At 50.1% G+C, this 19,861-nt stretch overlaps 1 protein-coding gene across 9 annotated transcripts; it reads left to right on the top strand.

Moving 5' to 3' along the window:
* Positions 1-43: 43 nt before the first annotated feature.
* MTG2 (mitochondrial ribosome associated GTPase 2) lies at positions 44-19,719 on the top strand. 9 transcript variants are annotated; one of them, XM_030915652.1, is made up of 9 exons: positions 5,560-5,617; positions 7,114-7,183; positions 10,139-10,206; positions 10,357-10,565; positions 12,670-12,817; positions 14,548-14,663; positions 15,331-15,549; positions 15,702-15,840; positions 16,840-19,719. In XM_030915652.1, exons 4-9 carry the CDS (start codon positions 10,362-10,364, stop codon positions 17,232-17,234), a joined length of 1,221 nt encoding a protein of 406 aa, XP_030771512.1. In that variant the 5' UTR covers positions 5,560-5,617; positions 7,114-7,183; positions 10,139-10,206; positions 10,357-10,361; the 3' UTR covers positions 17,235-19,719. The 9 variants fall into 9 exon arrangements, with proteins under 9 accessions (XP_030771511.1, XP_030771512.1, XP_030771510.1 ...); XM_030915650.1 differs by having other exon boundaries at positions 10,343-10,565; XM_030915651.1 differs by lacking the exons at positions 5,560-5,617; positions 7,114-7,183 and adding an exon at positions 44-62 and having other exon boundaries at positions 10,343-10,565.
* The last annotated feature ends 142 nt before the right edge of the window (positions 19,720-19,861 follow it).

Below are 19,861 nucleotides of genomic sequence, written 5' to 3'. Positions count from 1 at the left end.
GAGAGGCCCCGGAAGTGGTCGGTGCTTGCGACGCCCCGGAAGTGACGTGCCCTCCCGAGCCGGTGAGTGCGGGAGTGGGGCGCTTGGTCCCCGGGGGTGGTTGCGGCCCGCGTGCGAGGAGGGGCCTCGGGTTTGGCCGCCGGGTACCGGGGACGCTGGGAGCGGGAGAGGCCCCGGCCTAGGAGCTGAGAGGCCTGGAGGGCTGCCGGGCTGCGAACCGCGGTGGGGAGCGGCGCCTTGCTCCCCAGTCTTGCCCCACTCTCTCCGCAGAGCCGCGTTTGGGGGTCGGAAGTCTTGTCAGCCACCCGCGTGGTTCTCTGTCACAGGAATGGGTGCCGCGTGTGAGTTCCGAGTCAAGTTGTTTAGGAATTTGCCTAAGTATTTGCCTAATACTTAGGGCTCTAAGTATTAAACATTTTCTTCTGGAATTTTAAAGTGATGATTGGTAGTGTACAGTTGCACAAAACAACATAAATACATGCACATTTGGATGATAAAAATAAAGTTTTGTATTGTAAACGCTCCTCAAGGAGACGCATTGCCAGATAGTTCACTGTCCGTGTGTGGCTTTTGCCCTGTGAGAGCCAGTTATCCGTCTGTTCCCGTTTACGTTCTCATAGCTGTAGATACCGAGGAATGGTGTTCGCGCAGACCTGTAGATGGGAATCAGAGGAGTTGTTGGGCAATGTCGCTGGAGAAATACCTTTCTTTTGTAAAGGGGTGGACCCATTTAAAAAAAATAGGAAAGGATAACTCATATTGTTTTAAACGCAAGTTCGTCCTCAGGCAGTTCTGTTTTAGCAGAGAGAACGTAGCAAAACTTGAGAAAATGGATTCCTTTGAAATTATCCTGGCCTTAGTCCCTTGGGAAGTCTATGTGTACGCGAACCTCAGTGGGAAGATTCCTGTGGTAAAATGCAGGTGTCAGCAACATGCCAGGGAGGCCAGAGGATACTGTGTGACTTTGGGCAAGTGATTTAACCTCTCTGAGTCTCAGCCTCCACTGCTTTAGATGGGCATAAAAAATGTAAAGTCAAGAATCAGGTTTCTGCTGAGTGCGGTGGCTCACACCTGTAATCCCAGAACTTTGGGAGGCCAAGTCGAGCAGATCATGAGGTCAGGAGTTCAAGATCAGCCTGGCCAACATGGTGAAACCCCATATCTACTAAAAATACAAAAAAGTAGCCGGGCGTGGTGGCAGGCACCTGTAATCCCAACAACTTGGGAAACCGAGGCAGGAGAATCGCTTGAACCTGGGAGGTGGAGGTTGCAGTGAGCCGAGACTGCACCACTATGCTCCAGCCTAGGCAACAGCGCGAGACTCTTTCTCAAATACATTAAAAAAAAAAAAAAATCATTTCATGCTCACAGGAGGATTTGAGGAGGGTTTATAAAGGGACCGTTTGCAAAGAGAGTATAGGTTAAATGACGGTTGGTCCTTTATCCTGGAACTGTGTCAGTGGAGTTTCTACTCCTGGACTCCAAAAGATCAGAGAAGACAGCAGTACCAGGAGAGGGAAGAGTCACTGGGAAGGGCTTCTTGGACTGGAGGTGTAAGCCTCAATCTGAGTGGGCAAGGAGGTCCGTGTCCCAGCCTCCTGCTCCTGCCTCCGGTCTCTGGTAGAGAGCCAGGTCCCAGTAGGTTTTCCTAAGGGGCAGGCTCAGGCTCCTGACACACAGCACAGGGCAGGGCGGAAAGCTGGTCTGGAAAAGCAAGTGGAAGATAGCTTGGCATGCAGTATTACCCCTCACAGGGTATTATTGTTAGGAATACATTTAAAAGTGGATATATTGGTCGGGCGCGGTGGCTCACGCCTGTAATCCCAGCACTTTGGGAGGCCGAGGCAGGTGGATCACCTGAGGTCGGGAGTTCGAGACCAGCCTGGCCAACATGGTGAAACCCTGCCTCTGTTAAAAATACAAAATGAGCTGGGTGTGGTGGTGGGTGCGTGGGGGTGGATACTCGGGAGGCTGAGGCGGGTGGATCACTTGAACCCACGAGACGGAGGTTACAGTGAACCGAGATCCCACCATTGCTCTCCAACCTGGGCTACAAGAGCGAAACTCTGCCTCGAGAAAAAAAAAAAAAAAAATTGCCAGGCGCGGTGGCTCACGCCTGTAATCCCAGCACTTTGGGAGGCCGAGGTTGGAGGATCATGAGATCAGGAGTTCAAGACCAGCCTGGCCAACATGGTGAAACCCTGTCTCTACTAAAAATACAAAAATTTGCCAGGCGTGGTGGCACGTGGCTATAATCCCACCTACTCCGGAGGTTGATGCAGGAGAATCCCTTGAACCCGGGAGGGGGAGGTTGCAGGGATCTGAGATCACACCACTGCACTCCAGCCTGGGTGACAGAGCGAGACTCCGTCTCCAAAAAAAAAAAAAAAAATATATATATATATATATATATATATACACACACACAAACACATATATATATACACACACACACACACAAATTAGCTGGGCGTGGTGATGGGTGCCTGTAATCCCAGCTTCTTGGGAGGCTGAGGCATGAAAATTGCTTGAACCCAGGAGGCGAAGGTTGCAGTGAGGTGAGATCATGCCATTGCACTCCAACCTGGGTGACAGAGTGAGACTCCTGTCTCAAAAAAACTTTCTGTGATGAGGGCAGTGTTCTAATCTGTGCTGTCCCATATGGTACCCACTCGCGATGTGACCATGAGCACTTAGATGTTGCCTGAGGGACTGAGTTTTTACATTTTAGTTAATTTTAGCCAAATGGCCACATTTGGCCAGTGGGGACTGTACTGGACAGGTCAAGGACAGCCTTGTTGGAAGGAAGATAAAGACACCAAACAGCGGCGTGAAACAGTGGGATTTGTTCATCCAGCAAGGGAGAGCCACAGCACTCAGCGGACCTCCAAAGAAAAATTGAAAGGGCAAACAGGAGGAAGCAAATTAGGCAAGATTCTGAGTTCAGGTCTCTGGTTGGCTTTGCAGCCTTCTCTGCGGTTGATCTTCAGGTTCCGTGTCACCAGCGTCAGGAAGTCTGGTTTCCAGAATATCCGGGCTGGATGGTGTAACGTTCCAGCAGGCTGAGCTGTGACTGTGCTTGTGTTGATGAGCCCGAGTCGTTTTTCCCCGGCCTGTTTTTATGGCCCACCCCTGACCCTTCCCATCTGATAGCTCTGGGTTAAGTCTTTTCACCTGTCTGCCTCAGTTTCCGCAACTTTAAAATGAAGATGATGAAAGACTTCACAGTTTTACAAGGACTGAATGAGTTAATCCCTGAAAAATACTTAGAACAGTATTTTGCAAGTAATGAGGTAGAGGTCTTGAAGGTTTATTGTTAAATTATTTTCAGGTACTTTTTGTATTTGGCACTGCCATAAATGGGGTTTTTTCTTAATTTTAATTTACAGTTGTTTGCAGCTGGTATTTAAGAATACAATTGATTTTTTTATATTAGCCTGATAACCTGCCATCTTGCTCAGTTACCTTATTGCCTTCTTGTAGACTTCCTGGGGCTTTTTTTTTTTTTTTTTTTTTTGAGATGGAGTCTCGCTCTGTTACCCAGGCTGGAGTGCAGTGACGTGATCTCGGCTCAGTGCAACCTCTGCCTCCCAGGTTCAAGCGATTCTCATGTCTCAGCCTACCGAGTAGCCGGGACTACAGGCGCCCGCCATCACACCCGGCTAATTTTTATATTTTTGGTAGAGATGGGGTTTCACCATGTTGGCCAGGCTGGTCTCGAACTCCTGATCTCAAATGATCTGCCCACCTCGGCCTCCCAAAGTGCTGGGATTACAGGCGTGAGCCACGGCACCCGGCCTTCCCTGGGATTCTCTATGGAACTCTGTCCTCTCTTCTGTAAACAGGGACAGTTTTATTTCTTCCTTTTTTCCTTTCTTTTTTTTTCCCTTTATTTCAGTGTGTGAAAGGACATTGTTGCATAGGAATGGTGCATGTGGAGGCCCTTTTTCTCCATCGTGGGAGGTAACCGTTCAGTCTTTCTTCATTAAGTGTGATTAGCTATAGGCCCCATGTAGTGCCCTTATCAGGGCGAAGATGTTCCCGTCTGTTCCCAGTTTGCTGAGATGTTTTGTTTTCCTCCTCATGAGTGGGTGTTGAGACGGTGGTACCACCTGTTGATACAGAGAAGTGCCTGGGCTGAGTTTTGACTGCTTGATGTGGCCTTGTGTTGAGATGACCACTACTAGGTCTTGATGTGTGATCCTTTCTGAACTGCTGGATTCAATTGGGTGATATTTTGTTAAGAGTTATTTGCATCTATGTTCATGAGGGGTGTGGTCTATAATTTTATTTTTTCATAGTGTCAGTTTTTGGTACTAGCCTCATAGGATGAGTTGGATAGTGATCTGACTTCCTCTATTTTCCAAAAAAGCTTGTGTAAGGTTGGCATTGTTTCTTCCTGGAATGTTACATGGAATTTACCAGGAAAACAAGCCGAGCTAGAGTTTTCCTTTGAGGAGTGTTCTTTTATAACAAATTTAACTTCTTGAGTAGATACAGGGCTGTTTTAGATTGTTTATTCTTGTGTTTCTTTAATAAGTTGCCTTGTTCAAGAAATGTGTCCATTTCATGTAAGTTGAATTTGTTCCTGAATTTGCTGGCGTAAAGTTGTTTCTAGCATTCTCTTGCCCTTCTGCTGTCTGTAAGGTGTGTGCTGATAACCCGTTGAACATTCCTGACAGTGGAGATTTGTGCTCTCTCGTTTTCTGGATCAGGCTGGCTAGAGGTGTGTTAGCTTGTCTTTTCAGTGAGCCTGTTTTTTCCGTTACGTCTCATTGTTGTCTCTTTGTTTTTTTCTGCTTTGTGTGATTCTCCTCCTTCTGCTCCATGCTTACTTTGTTCTTTCTGGTTTCTTGATTTGGAGCCTTAGGGTACTGATTGTAGATCTTTCTGCTTTACCAAGGTAACCATCAGAACTGTAAGTTTCCTTCTAAACACTGCTTTAGCTGCATCTCTTAAATTCTGGTATTTCATGGTGGCGGCGCCTGCAGGCCCAGCTACTCGAGAGGCTGAGGCAGGAGAATGGCGTGAACCTGGGAGGCGGAGCTTGCAGTGAGCTGAGATTGTGGCACTGCACTCAAGCCTGGGTGACAGAGCGAGACTCTGTCTCAAAAAAAAAAAAAAGAAAATTCTGGTATTTTGCATTTTCATTATCATTCAGTTCAAAACATTTTCCAGTTTCTCTTTTGATTTCTTCTCTGACCTGTGGATTATTTAGAAGAAGCTTGTTTAATTTGCAGGTTTCCTAGATATTTTCTAGCTATTGACTTCCAATTTAATTCTGAGAATATTCCCTGTGGTTGGCATTCATATACTTCCCACCCCCTCCAAAGCCACAGGAGCTCTGTCACCCATGCTGGACTGCAGTGGTGTAATCACAGTTCACTGCAGCCTCCAACTCTTGGGCTTAAGTGACCCTCCCACCTTAGCCTCCTAAGTAGCTGGTATTATAGGCATGCACCACCATGTCCAGCTAATGAGCTAATTTTCTTTTTTTTTTTTTTTTTTTAGTGGACACAAGGTCTCACTATTTTGCCCAGGCTGTTCTCGAATTCCTGGCCTCAAGTTATCCAAGTTATCCTCCCGCCTTGGGCCTCCCAAACTGCTGGGATTACAGGTATGAGCCACTGCACCCGGCCTTTCTGTATACTTTAAATAATCTCTAGATTATTTATAGTACAATACAATGTAAATGCTATGTAAATAGCTGTTATACTTTATTTTTTAAATGTAAAAAAATTGTATTGTTACTGTTTTGTTTGTTTTCCGGATATTTTTGACCTGAGGTTTGTTGACTCCACAAATACGGAGGGCTGACTGTATACGATTTCTTTTAAATGTATTGAGACTTCTTTATGACACATCTTATGGTCAGTTTTGGTGAATATTCCACCTGCACCTGAAAATAGTGTGTATTTCACAGTTGTTGGATGTACTGTTATATAAATGTCAACTAGATAAGTATTTTGATAGTATTGTTCAGATTTTGTATCTGTACTGTTTTTCTATTTTTAGACATAGGGTCTCAGGCCAGGTGTGGTGCTTGTAATCTCATGCTTGTAATCTCAGCACTTTGGAGGCCAAGACAGGAGGATCGCTTGAGACCAGGCTGGGTAACTGGGAGACCCGGTCTCTGCAAAAAAATTTTAGAAGTTAGGCACAGTGGCACTTACCTGTAGCCCCAGCTACTCGGGAGGCTGAGGCAGGAGGATCTCTTTAGTACAGGAAGTCAAGGCTGTAATGAGCTGTGATTACGTCACTGCACTCCAGCTTGGGTGACAGAGTGAGACCTTGTCTCAAAAAAAAAAAAAAAAAAAAAGGGTCTCGTTCTCTTATTATTGCTCAGGCTGGAGTGCGGTAGCGTATTCACAGCTCACAGCAGCTTTGAATTCTTGGGCTCAAGTGATCCTCCCGCCTCAGCCTCCCAAGGAGCTAGGTCTACAGGGGTGCGCCACCATGCCCAGCTAATTCCTTCAGTAGAGACAGAGGTCTTGCTATTTTGCCCAGGCTGGTCTCGAACTCATGGCTTCAAGAGTTCTTCCCGCCTTGGCCTCCCACAGTTCTGGGATTACAGCCAGGAACCTCTGTGCCCAGCTGGCTCTTTTTAATCTACTTTGTCAGCCTCTGCCTTTTAATTAGAATTTGTACACATGAACATTTAATAAAATGATGTATATGGTTAGATTTAGATGCACTTTTATTATTGCTTTCCTGTTTGTCCCCTCTGTTTTTTGTTGTTTGTTCTTTTTCTTCTGAATTGTTGGGCACGTTCTGAGCATTTCATTTATCTGTCGGCTTCTCGGATCTGTGTCTTTGTGTTGTGTCTTAGGCATTGCCCTGGAGGTTCCAGTCTGCGCACCTCTTAGCCTTCACTGTCTGCTCAGAGTTCATACTGTGCCCCTCACAGAAACGTGGGGACCTTGCCGTCGTCTGGGTCCCTTGAATCCCCTCGTGACCTTTCTGTTGCCTTTCATGTGTATTACCTCTATGCGTGTTGGAAGCCCACTACACAATATTTTTTTGTCTACAGTCTTACATATTTAAGAACTCCTAAGAGGAAAACGATAGTATTTTATATTTACCATTTCTGTTGCTCTCCCTTCCCTCCTCAAGATCCAGGCTTCCCTCTGGTATCATTTTCCTTCAACCCGAGGAACTTTCTTGAGCGTTCCTCATACAGCAGGTATGTTAGTGACAAACTGTGTTCGTTTTCTGCCATCTGAGAATCTTTATTGCACCTTCCTTTCTGAAAGATATTTTCCCTGCATATAGAATGCATCCATGCCTCTTTTCTTCAAGCACTTAAAAATATCCCTGGCCGGGCGCGGTGGCTCAAGCCTGTAATCCCAGCACTTTGGGAGGCCGAGACGGGTGGATCACAAGGTCAGGAGATCGAGACCATCCTGGCTAACACCGTGAAACCCCGTCTCTACTAAAAAATACAAAAAAAAAACTAGATGGGCGAGGTGGCGGGCGACTGTACTCCCAGCTACTCGGGAGCCTGAGGCAGGAGAATGGCGTAAACCCGGGAGGCGGAGCTTGCAGTGAGCTGAGATCCGGCCACTGCACTCCAGCCCGGGCCACAGAGCGAGACTCCGTCTCAAAAAAAAAAAAAAAAAATCCCTACATAATGGTTAAAAGCAGGGTGGATCCTGGCCTGGACCCTGGAACAGAAGGACACTCTTGGGAAACTGCTGAGCCCCGAGCCCCACCTGGAGCTCAGTTAGTAGCAGTGCACCAGTGGAGGCCACACAGGCGCGACTGTGGGGGACACTGGGAGGAAGTCCGTGGGGCTGCCTTTGCACTTGTCCACAAATCTAAAACCATCTCAAAATCAGTGGTCCTTTAAAATATATTTACAGGAAGGATATCAAGGGGAGGGTGTCCCATGGACAGGTGGGCCAGCATGGGAACTCAGCCAGTCGGGGAACAGAGACGCGCTGAAGAATGGGGAGCTCTGGGAGCAGGCAGGGAGGTGGAACTGTGGGCAGGTCCCAGTAGGGGTAGAGCAGCTCCATAAGTATCTTAAAGAGCATGGAGGCTCAGTTTCTTACAGTCGGAGAATGGAGTTACCAGGACCACAAGAGAAAATTAGAATGAGCCCAGAGTGCTGAACTGGGAACGAGGACGTCCTGCTCACAGCTGGCCTGCCGCCTCCTGTGTCAGGGCCGGCCCGGGAGTCAGGAGAGGCTGAGGAAGCCGGGATTGGGACGTAGACTCTCCTGAGGGGAGTGGCGCTGCTGGGACTGGGGCCCACGTGGGAGGGTATAGGGAGGGGCTGTTGGTCATGGCCAGTCTCCATGGCACCCTGGTTCTGGAGGGGACACCATTGTCTGTGGGAAACACACATGGAATGTTCTGGGTGTAGGGAAGTCCAGTCGGCGACTGACTCAAGTGATTCAGGAGGAAGTTCTTTGTACTCTTCTTCCAACTTTTCTGGGATTGCCTCAGAATTAAAGCAGAATGGTCAAGGACTCCGCAGAGGTAGTGACCCCCCAAAGGAGGTGGCACCTTTTTGGAGGAGTGAGGCCCAGGAGAGGGAGGCGTCCGAGGCACTGCGAGGGAGGAGGCGGGCGGTGTCCCCTCGTTGTGCTCCCGCGCTGGCCTCGTGTTGAGTTTTCAGCCATCTCCTTCTGTACACACCTCACGTAGTCAGGACGGGGAGCGCCTTGTAAGGTCCCTCCTGTGGGACCTGCTGAAGAATGGGGAGCTCTGAAAGCAGGAGGGCATTTGTGCTCATGGTGAAGGGAGGGACTGTCCTCTCCTGGAGGGCAGGGTCAGTGACTTCCTCACTGTGCCCTTGGCACCTGCAAGGTAGCTGGCTGTCATAAGCGGTGGAGTGAGTGACGGCTTAAATGAGGCTTTGAGAGTGACAGTAGCTGGCACTTAGAGTCTGCAGCTGTGCTGACCCTGTCACCCCAGGGGTGTTTCCACCCACACCACACATCAGGCACCAAATGTGTGGGTTTTCCACACCAACAATTGGCCAGTCCTCTGCAGACACCAGCCAGGCATCCTGTAATTCAGTTCACTCTGACCCTGCCGTGGTGATCACGGACCCCGGGGTTAGGGGCTCAGTCACACCAACCTGCCCCCCACTTCAGATGTTGACCGCAAGTAGTGGGTCCCTGGGGTACCCACACTTCTGTCCATCTTGCTACACATTGGGGGTTCCTATGACCCCTTCAGGTTTGATGATTTGCGGGAGTGGCTCACAGAACTCAGGAAGGCACTTGGTTTGCATTGCCAGTTTACTATAAAGGATGCCACAGCGGGCACAGGTGGGCAGCTGGGTGAGGAGGGGCACGGGCGAGGCCCAGAGGGTCCTGAGCACAGGAGCCTTTGTACCCAGCGAGTTCTGTGGCTGCCCTCACAGCACAGGGATGAGTTCACCAAACTGAAAGCTTTCCCAAGCCCCTCGTTCAAGGATTTCCATGGAGGCCTCATCATGGAGACATGATCAATTATGAACTCAGCCTCCAGCCCCTCTCCCGTTTTTGGATGGTGGGGGTGGGGCTGAAAGGCCCAGGCTTCTCATCATGGCTTGGTCTTTATGATGACCAGCCCCTCCCAAGGCCATCCAGGAGCCCACCAAGAGGTGCCTCATTAGAACAGAAGACTGTCCTGTCACCCAGGAAGTCCAAGGGCTTTAGGAGCTCTGTGCCAGGCACCCCTATCACCGCTGTCACTCAGGAAATTACCAGTGTTCTGAGAGCTGTGTGTCAGGAGCCAGGAGCAGAGGCCAAGTGTATGCTTCTCATTCTATCAGTGCCACAGCCAGGGCTGCTGTTGTGCAGCCATGTGGATCAGCTCAGCCCGTCCTCACCCAGCCCTGTCCTTACAAGTGAGGAGGCTGAGGCCACACAGGTGCGTGGCCTTCCCTTAGAGTTGCTTTCCAGAGCCTGGGTGCTTAGCCGCTATGCTCCATGTTTAATATTCTTGTGTTCCAATATAACAACTTGAAAATTACACAAGATAACACACTTGATAACATTTGAATAAATGGGTGTTTTTCAAGAAATTTTGACTTGCACTTCAGATTTCCTTTTTAATATTTTCGTTGAGCGGATACTTGCTATTCCATAAGAGGATATGTCCAGTGTTGTGGAAGATTTAATGTTTTAAATCCTTTGTACAGAAATCCTGCTCCCAAGTCACGGATAGGCTGACGGGTCAGAGGACAAGACGTGACTGCGGGCCGAGAGGGTGAGTGGCCAGGAAAGTCAGACCCATCAGTTTACTGGTTTGTTTGAGAAACATGCATGGAGACCTGCTGCATGAGATCCTCCTCTTCCGTGTCTGTTTCATGCCCAGGATTAAACCAAGTATCTCATTTTGCCAGTCTGACTTCTGTAGGGGCCATGACACCTGCAAGGCTTTTCTCAGCAAGATTGAGGACCGTGTTTGAGGACGTGGGGCATTGGGCTTTGTCCACATGGGCTGGCCTCAAGCCCAGCCGGCGACTGCCACAGCAGGCTTCTCCCAGGCTACTCTCGGTCGGCCATGCGGACCACGCCAAGCATCAGGAACTCCCGGGGAAGAAGCCGCTCTCTGAGAAAAAGCTGGTGAGACTTCTAGAGTTAGAGCAGCTTGCCTGTCTCCTCCTCAGAAGGCACAGGGTGTGGTTTTGGGTCCTCTTGATCTCATCTCTGTGATCTTAGTGACGGGGCACGTGGAGCTTGAAAATGATGGGGTGAAACGCAGGCCTGTGTGCGAAATCCCACACTCAGCAGATCCCAGCAGGCTGGGAGAGGCGCTGGGTGCTTGGAAAGCTGTGATACAGGCTGCTCATTTTACCATGAGCCTGTGTATCTTACATGTATGTTACATATATCCTTTAATATGTGGGGCTATTTCTTAAAAAAATGTGGGGGCTGGGTGTGGTGGCTCATGCCTGTTATCCCAACACTTTGGGAGGCTGAGGCAGGCGGATCACTTGAGGTCAGGAGTTCGAGACCAGCCTGGCCAACATGGTGAAGCCCTGTCTCTACTAAAAAAAAAAAAAAAAAAAAAAAAAAAAAAAAAAAATTTAAATAAATAAATAAATAAAAATAAAACAAGTCGGGGCAATAGACCCTGCATTTTATGGTTCTTTAAGCCTTACAAGTTTTTCTTGTTCTGTTTACCAAAACCTCCTATTTAAAACATGAATTATCTCTAATAAATTCAAGAAAATGCACCTTGATGACTCCCTTCCTTTCCTCCTGGATGGAGGGGCTTCAGATAAGCATTCCTGGGACAAACGGCACTTCCAGTGGAAAAGCTGCTTTGGTGGGATGTGTGCTCAAATAGCTGAATGTCTGCACAGGCTTGTCTCATCCCCAGGAGAGAAAGTGAGTCGAGGTTTTGTCCTCCGTGTAGTGCTCACCAGTGGGGCTCTCTTCCCTGTCTGGTGGGTTTTGCTTGCGTTGGCACATGACGGCGTTACACGTTGAGATTTGGAAATAGCAGTTCATGATTTTTCCACATGGTGGTGCCAAAGAATCTTAAAATGTTTGTGTATTTTCTTTTGAAAGAAAAAAAAAAAGCTGCATTTAAGGAGTATTAGATGGGAGTGCAGAGGCAGCAGCCCTGGGTGGTGTCAGAGCCAGGGTGCGTCTGTCTGTGCATGTGGGCAGAAGCCAGGCGTCCTCCCTAGGGTGTGGTGAGGTTGCGGCACCCTGGGCCGCAGGAGCTGACCCTCTTGTGGTAGGAGCTGTTGTGTGTTGAACAGTAACCTGGTTGGTTCTCTCTCTTTATCCAGATTGTACCTACCTTAGTGACCTAAAGAACAGCTTTCCTGGCCGGGCGCGGTGGCTCACGCCTGTAATCCCAGCACTTTGGGAGGCCGAGGCGGGTGGATCACGAGGTCAGGAGATCGAGACCACCCTGGCTAACATGATGAAACCCCATCTCTACTAAAAATACAAAACATTAGCCGGGTGTGGTGGCGGCGCTTGTAGTCCCAGCTACTCAGGAGGCTGAGGTGGGAGAATGGCGTGAACCCAGGAGGCGGAGCTTGCAGTGAGAGATCACGCCACTGCACTCCAGCCTGGGCGACAGAGCGAGACTCTGCCAAAAAAAAAAAAAAAAAAACTTTTCCTCCAGCAAGGGGCTCAGTTTGCATCACTACATTTTTTATATGAGCCCTGTTTTCATCAGGCCCCAGAAAATACTCTTTCTTCCGAGTCGAAAGCCTGGTCATTGTCCAGGAACGACTCTGACTCCCTGTTTCCCTAGTGCATCCTGGGAAACTGGAACTTTCCAAGAATAAAGATCTATGATTTCAGGAATGGTTTTTTGTTTTGTTTTGTTTTTTAATGGAAAAACACATTGTTTAAGGAATATTTCCTAAACAAGATGTGGGTTTTTTAGGTTAAAAATGCTGATTTTTGTTGTTGGTTTTAAATCAGTCTCACCCAGAATAAGAAATGCTGAATTTTTGAAGTGTAGGTTCACACAGAATACTTACATCTGCATTGTGGGTTTACCTTGGTCTACAAATGCTACTGACTTGTGGGAACTGTTTTTTTTCTTTGGATTTTAGAAGCAATTAGCAGTATTAGTGTCATTAACCTGTAATTGTAATAGGCTGTCGTAAATGGAAGAGGCACATCTCAAATGGATATATGGTCTTGTGAAAGGACCTCGGAGTGTTGAGATGACGTGGGATACTTGTGCTCTCTGTAGAAAAGGTATTTTGTGGACTGTCGGAAAGTGCTTGTCTGTGGAGGAAACGGAGGCGCCGGGGCAAGCTGCTTCCACAGTGAGCCCCGCAAGGAGTTTGGAGGCCCTGATGGAGGGGACGGAGGCAACGGCGGACACGTCATTCTGAGAGGCAGGTGCCCTGGGGCAGTGCGGGCTGGTCTAGGGAGAGGCTGAGGCAGGAGGATCACTTGAGCCTGTAAGTTCAAGGCCAGCCTGGACAATATAGCAAGACCGTGTCTTTTTTTTTTTTTTTTTGGTCTCAAGGTTTGTGGATCTACAAAAAATTTTTGAAAAAATTAGCCAGACGTGATAGCGTCCACCTGTGGTCCCAGCTACTCAGGAGGATTACTGGAACCTAGAAGTTCAAGGCTGCAGTGAGTCGTGATCACACCACTGCATTCCAGCATGGGTGACAGAGCCTGTCTAAAAAAAAAAGTAAAAAATTTTAAAACCCAGTTAGGCGCAGTGGCTTATGCCTGTAATCCCAGCACTTTGAGAGGCCAAGGTGGGGGATCACTTGAGCCTAGGCGTTTGAGACCAGGCTGGGCAACACAGTGAGACCCTGTCTCTTAAAAAATAATAATAATAACCAGATGTGGTGGCACACACTGATAGTCCCAGCTACTCGGGGCTGAAGCAGGAGGATGGCTTGAGCCTAGGAGGTCGAGGCTACAGTGAGCTCTGATTATGCCACTGCACTCCAGCCTGGCCAACAGAGGAAGACCCTGTCTCAAAAAAATAAACCAACAAAAAAAAAAACCCTGGTGTATGGATATCATTTTTATAAATTATAAGGATATTCAGCCAGACACGGTGGCTCATAGCTGTAATCCCAGCACTTTGGGAGGCCGAGGTGGGGGTATCGCCTGAGGTCAGGAGTTCGAGACCAATCTGGCCAACATGGTGAAACCCCGTCTCTACTAAAAATACAAAAAAACAAATTAGCTGGGTGTGGTGGCGGGCACGTGTAATCCCAGCTGCTCAGGAGGCTGAGGCAGGAGAATTGCTTGAGCCTGGGAGACGGATGTTGCAGTGAGCCAAGATCATGCCACTGCACTCCTGCCTGGCCGATAGAGCAAGACTCTGTCTAAAAAAAAAAAAAAGAAAAGAAAAAGCAACTTTGAACGTGTCTTTTTCTGTTTGTTTTTTTTTTTTTTTTGAGACGGAATCTTGCTCTGTCGCCCAGGTTCGAGTGCAGTGGTGTGATCTCCACTCACTGCAAGCTCCGCCTCCCGGGTTCACGCCATTCTCCTGCCTCAGCCTCCTGAGTAGCTGGGACTACAGGCGCCCGCCACCACGCCCAGCTAATTTTTGTATTTTTAGTAGAGACGGGGTTTCACCGTGTTAGTCAGGATGGTCTCGATCTCCTGACCTCGTGATCCACCCGTCTCGGCCTCCCAAAGTGCTGGGATTACAGGCGTGAGCCACTGCGCCCGGCCTTGTTTTGTTTTTTAATTTTAGGAGCCCAGAGTTTCCTGTCAGGGAACCTGACGTGCCGGTCACGTGAAAGCACGAGGCCTGTGCGGGGTCTCAGTGTTGCTGCCAGCTGTTGGTTTTATTCACACTCACTCAGCACAGACGCAGAGCGAGCTGGGAACAAAGCATTCACAACAAAATCATAGAATATAACTACTTTAAAAAATGAGAAATTTAAACATTTTCAGAAATGATAGCACTTTTTGAAGGAAAATAAGAATTTCACTTTAAAAAAATGACACTGCTGGTTCTGTAACTTCTGCTGCAGCCTCACTCCTCGCTTCCATACATATTTTTAAGGTTCTTAAACTGGACCCAGAGACGTCAGCAATAGGCCGTGGTTGCCGTAACACAAAGGGACTGAGATTCTTGTTCTCGCTCTAGTTGACCAGCAAGTCAAGTCCCTGTCTTCAGTCCTGTCGCGGTACCAGGGTTTCAGTGGAGAAGACGGCGGCAGTAAAAACTGCTTCGGGCGCAGTGGCGCCGTCCTCTACGTCCAGGTGAGCCAAGACTGCCAGAGCTGGCCCTGTCCCTGTTGTTCTGGACCATCCGGCTCCTGGGGGCCACTGTGTGACCCACGGGGCCCCTGTGACTTGACACCCACAGCCAGGAAGCAGCACAGTGGAAACAGAGGCTGGCAGACAGCGGGAAAGCAGCCCCGCCCCTCGAAGCAACCCAGACAGGCATTAGTAGCAGGGTCGCACCACGAGCGCGTCTAGTGAAAGACTCAGGAAGTGATCCTGTTTTACGAAGAGGGCCCCTGGCACGCACACTTCCTCTGCCTCTGGCCCCATGAGTCGCCCTCTGACTGAGGGAGGCCACCGGCACCCAGCGGGCCGCATCTCCTTTGTGAACTGAGCTCACTCTTCTCTTAGATTCTCTTAGATTCGCTGCTTTCCGGTTGCTTCAGTTCACCCTAATGTTTTAGAAACACGATTTGAAAAAGCACTTTGTGCAGTCAGAAGGGTGTGTACCCAGCCCCTTGAAACCTCTGGAGCTCTGGGACCTTTTCCTTGTACTCCAGAGCTGTTAGCAGAGGTGAGTGGGGCGGGCAGCCACCCGGCACAGTCCGCTCCTCTTTCCTTAGCACTTGCTTCAGGAATGGGTTAAGGCCACCTGTCCTCACTGCTCATAGAGCTCAGCTGATGAGTGCCTGCTGTTTCCCAGGTCCCCGTGGGCACGCTGGTGAAGGAGGGAGGCAGAGTCGTGGCTGACTTGTCTTGCGTGGGAGACGAGTACATCGCCGCACGGGGCGGGGCAGGAGGGAAAGGCAACCGCTTCTTCCTGGCCAATGACAACCGTGCCCCTGTGACCTGTACCCCTGGACAGCCAGGACAGCAGCGAGTTCTCCACCTAGAGCTCAAGACGGTGGCCCACGCCGGGATGGTAGGTGTCCCCACTGCCAACAGCATCTGCACACACTGAACTCTAGAAAATCCACTGTTCTCGATGGGGATTTGCCAGTGGCCTAGAAGAGAACAGGTGTGCGGCTCACCTTTTTCCCACCCATACACTGCTGACTTCCCTCTTTCCCCCAGGTGGGATTTCCCAATGCCGGGAAGTCCTCACTGCTCCGGGCCATTTCAAACGCCAGACCTGCCGTGGCTTCCTACCCGTTCACCACCCTGAAGCCCCACGTCGGGATCGTCCACTATGAAGGCCACCAACAAATAGCAGGTAGAACTTCCAGAATTCTCCCAAAGGTTACATTTAAATGACATAATTCAGAAAAATAATTATGTAACTCTTAAATTTAGCTTTCTGTTTAAAATGTAGCATTGTTGACCGGGCGCGGTGGCTCACGCCTGTAATCCCAGCACTTTGGGAGGCCAAGGTGGGTGGATCACGAGGTCAGGAGATCGAGACCATCCTGGCTAACACGGTGAAACCTCGTCTCTACTAAAAATATTCTACTAAAAATACAAAAAACTAGCCGGGCGAGGTGGCGGGCACCTGTAGTCCCAGCTACTCAGGAGGCTGAGGCAGGAGAATGGCGTGAACCTGGGAGGTGGAGCTTGCAGTGAGTCGAGATCACGCCACTGCACTCCAGCCTGGGCGACAGAGCGAGACTCCGTCTCAAAAAAAAAAGAAAGGAATTCCAGCCCTGAGGACAGTATTTCTTCCCACTCTGTCTGTGCCCGTCTTTCATCTGTGGAAGCTCAGCAGCATCACAACATGTGACTTAAAAGCTTTCCTTGTGCCGTTTGAGAGAATAAACCTTTTTCCCAGAAGACGATGTACCCATTAAAAATAGTAAGCCTGCTGGTAAGGTTATTTGGACGGCACTTTTCATGTGCAGAGTACTCTACAATAATCTCTGTCAGTAATCAGATTACTAGTAGAGTACAGGCAGCCATTTTCCTCTTTTTTGAATCCTATTTGAAGCAGAAAGAGAAGGTATTAAATGTTCCCTACTAGATGGACCCATCGCCATCCCAGTCTCCCAAACGTCTCCAAGCCCTGAATTCCTCCGGTGTCAGTTGGCCCAATGAATCACCCAGGTGCTAAATCAAATGGCTTCAGTTCAAGGTGATCCTTGAAAGGAAAGTGTTAGAACTCAGGAAATCCAGCCTCCGCAGTGGGCTCCAGGCCTTCCCTCCCAGACTCGAGGTGGAAGGCACTCTTGGTGCTGGCTAGGCCGAGTGGTCACCTCGTGTGCCCCTGTCTTCCCTGCAGTGGCCGACATCCCTGGCATCATACGAGGCGCCCACCAGAACAGGGGTCTGGGGTCCGCCTTCCTCAGGCACATCGAGCGCTGCCGCTTTCTCTTGTTCGTGGTGGATCTTTCTCAGCGTGAGCCGTGGACTCAAGTTGACGATTTAAAATATGAACTGGAGATGTATGAAGAGGGCCTGTCTGAGAGGCCCCACGCAATCATCGCAAATAAGATTGACCTCCCTGAAGCCCGAGCCAATCTGTCCCAGCTCCGGGATCACTTGGGACGGGAGGTCATTGCGCTGTCAGCGCTGACTGGCGAAAACCTGGAACAGCTGCTGCTGTACCTGAAGGTGCTGCATGACGCCTACGTGGAGGCCGAGCTGGGCCAGGGCCGCCAGCCGCTCAGGTGGTAGCCGCGCCAGAGCGGGGTCGCCTCTGGGCCTCCGTCTGAGCAAACCTGGGTGTGAACGCGGTGGCTTTGAATGCATAAAGAAAGTGCCTCGTGGACACATGGGAATTGTGGTGCTTCTGGGTCTCCGGGGCCCCGCCTGCTGGCCTGGGATGCCCTCAGGTGGGGGAGCATTCTGTGCCCCCAGCCCGCCTGCCCTCCGTATTGCCTGCGTCTGTCAGCGTGTGCCGACTGATTAGCCAGTTGGCTCGTTTGTGCTGATTAACACCCCTAATGAGGGGTTGGGTTGCCCGTGACGGGGTAGCCCTGCCGCTGACTCGGGTCTCCGCCGTGCATGCATGGACTCTTGGGTGAGCTCAGCAGAACCGCACAGTCAGAGCCCCAGGTCAGAGGTGCAGACCCCGGTTCTTAGCACAATGCCCATCATGCTTCCATGGCTTGCTACGGAGAGAGACCTCTGGATCCACATTGGGGTTGGGTCTGGCCCGTTGTCCAGCAGCCCTATGGTACAGCAAGCCCAGGCACCAGTGTCTCACTCAGCGAGGCTCACTCTTGCCCAAGGGGTGGGGCCGAGGACGCAAGTCCAGGCAGAGCAGCGCAGGCAGCTGTGTCCTTTTCTCCATCAGCCGTCTGAGAAGAGCAGTGAGGCCAGCTTCTTCCTGTCCTTCAGAACGCTGCACTGTGCTCGGTGGGAGCCAGGAAGCCTCAGGCTTCACGACTGAATGCACCCAATATCCGACCTGGCTGTGTGTTTCTGGCTGGGCTGCTGTGTGCACAGCAAGTTAACTAAAGGGGGTGTGGGCCATGGAACTGTCAGCGTTATTCCCGGAAGGCAGCCGTGGCCTGAGCAGGGTGTAGTGAGGAGTGGAAGGAGACGTGCCTAGAAATGTGGGGCAGAATTTCCACTCGGCTCTGTTTGCTGGGGATTTAAAGAGAATCTTGTGCTGCACCAGGCAGTTGCCAAGCCGAAGGGAGACCATGGGCATCCCTCGGTGGGACGGGAGCTAAGGGAGCCTTGCGTTTGCCCCTCGAGGCTGCCGCATCACCTTTTCTGTCCATGGTTTAAGTCTTTGCAGTCAGGTATTGATGCATCTGAGCCAGGCCCATGTCTGGTGTCTCCCTGACTGCAGAGGGGCCACAGGGCAAGGACAGCTCAGCTGCTGGCAGCCTGCCTGTCCCATAGACGCCCCCCAAGTAGTCTCTGACCTCTGACATGTCCCTGAGGGACCCCTAAGAAAGAAAGTGGAGAGGACACTCCAGAGGCTGACATGGGAGGATCGCGTGAGTCTGAGAGGTCGAGGCTGCAGTGAGCTGTGATTGCACCACTGCACCCCAGCCTGGGTGACACAGCGAGACCCTGTCTCAAAAAAAAAGAAAAAGAAAAACAGAGCATCCTGGGCGCAGTGATTCACGCCTGTAATCCCAGCACTTTGGGAGGCCGAGGCGGATGGATCACGAGGTCAGGAGATCGAGACCATCCCGACTAACACGGTGAAACCCCGTCTCTACTAAAAATACAAAAAATTAGCCGGCCATGGTGGCGGCGCCTGTATTCCCAGCTACTGGGGAGGCTTAGGCAGGAGAATGGCGTGAACCCAGGAGGTGGAGCTTGCAGTGAGCCGAGATCGCGCCACTGCACTCCAGCCTGGGTGACAGAGCGAGACTCCGTCTCAAAAAAAACAACAACAAAGTGGAGAGGACAAAAAAGCAGAGAAGGATGATCAGAGGGGGACCCTCAGCCCTTCGAGGACAGACAGCAGCCTCAGGTGAGATTAGCCACAAGGGTCCTGGGCCGCTTCTCTGCACGCTGGGGTGGGGCGCACCTTGCACAGTAGGCCAGCGCCTGGGCTTTCAAGAAGAGCAATTCCGTTTTGATCTCACATCAAATCTGCAGCTAGAACATGACAGTCCTTTTACCTGAAGCTTTATTTTAATGTCTTATAATTTCAAAGGTCCTTCTATCCTAGAAACCAGAGATGGGTTTTGCATCTATTTGCTTTTTCTTTCAGGCCACCACAAAGGATTTTGTGGAGTCAACCCAGGCCTGAGAGCGTTAATTATCCCTGGCTTTCATCTTTATGCTCTTGCAGGGGGTTGCTCAAAATGCCTCGTGGCTCGACCTCTGCACGGAGCCCCTAGCCCAGCCTCCCCATGGGTTGAAACCTTGATCTAGGCCTGACTCTGGGTGCTCTGGGGACAAGCCCTCGTCCTTGCTGAAGCTGAGGCTCCAGAGGGGGAGTCACCGCCACGAAGGTTGCCCAGAACTTTCCTTGCTGCAGAAAGCCCCAAGACTTCTCCCTGCCCCACACACAGCTTTTGCCGTCGCGTTCTAGAAGCTGACAGCTTTCTCTCCAACGCTGTTCTCCCTGGGTATGGTAAAGCTACACTTGGCCCCCCAGGAGCTTCCTGCCTAGAAACAAATTTTTGCCACTCTGCTTTTCAAATGGGATATATGATTCATATACCATAAAATTCACCACTTTATATAATTCAGTGGTGTTTCATATGTTCAGAAGGTTGTGCAACTGTCACTGCTATTTCCAGAACATTTTCATCACCCCAAAAACCGACCCAGTCCCTGTAAGCATCAACCCCCTCTTCCCCCTCCTCCGGGCACCCACCCATCTACCT

Source organism: Rhinopithecus roxellana, chromosome 13 (genome assembly GCF_007565055.1).
Source record: "Rhinopithecus roxellana isolate Shanxi Qingling chromosome 13, ASM756505v1, whole genome shotgun sequence".
NCBI lineage: Eukaryota > Metazoa > Chordata > Mammalia > Primates > Cercopithecidae > Rhinopithecus > Rhinopithecus roxellana.
Note: the sequence above shows the minus strand (reverse complement) of the source record. Positions and strands in the feature narration are given on the sequence as shown.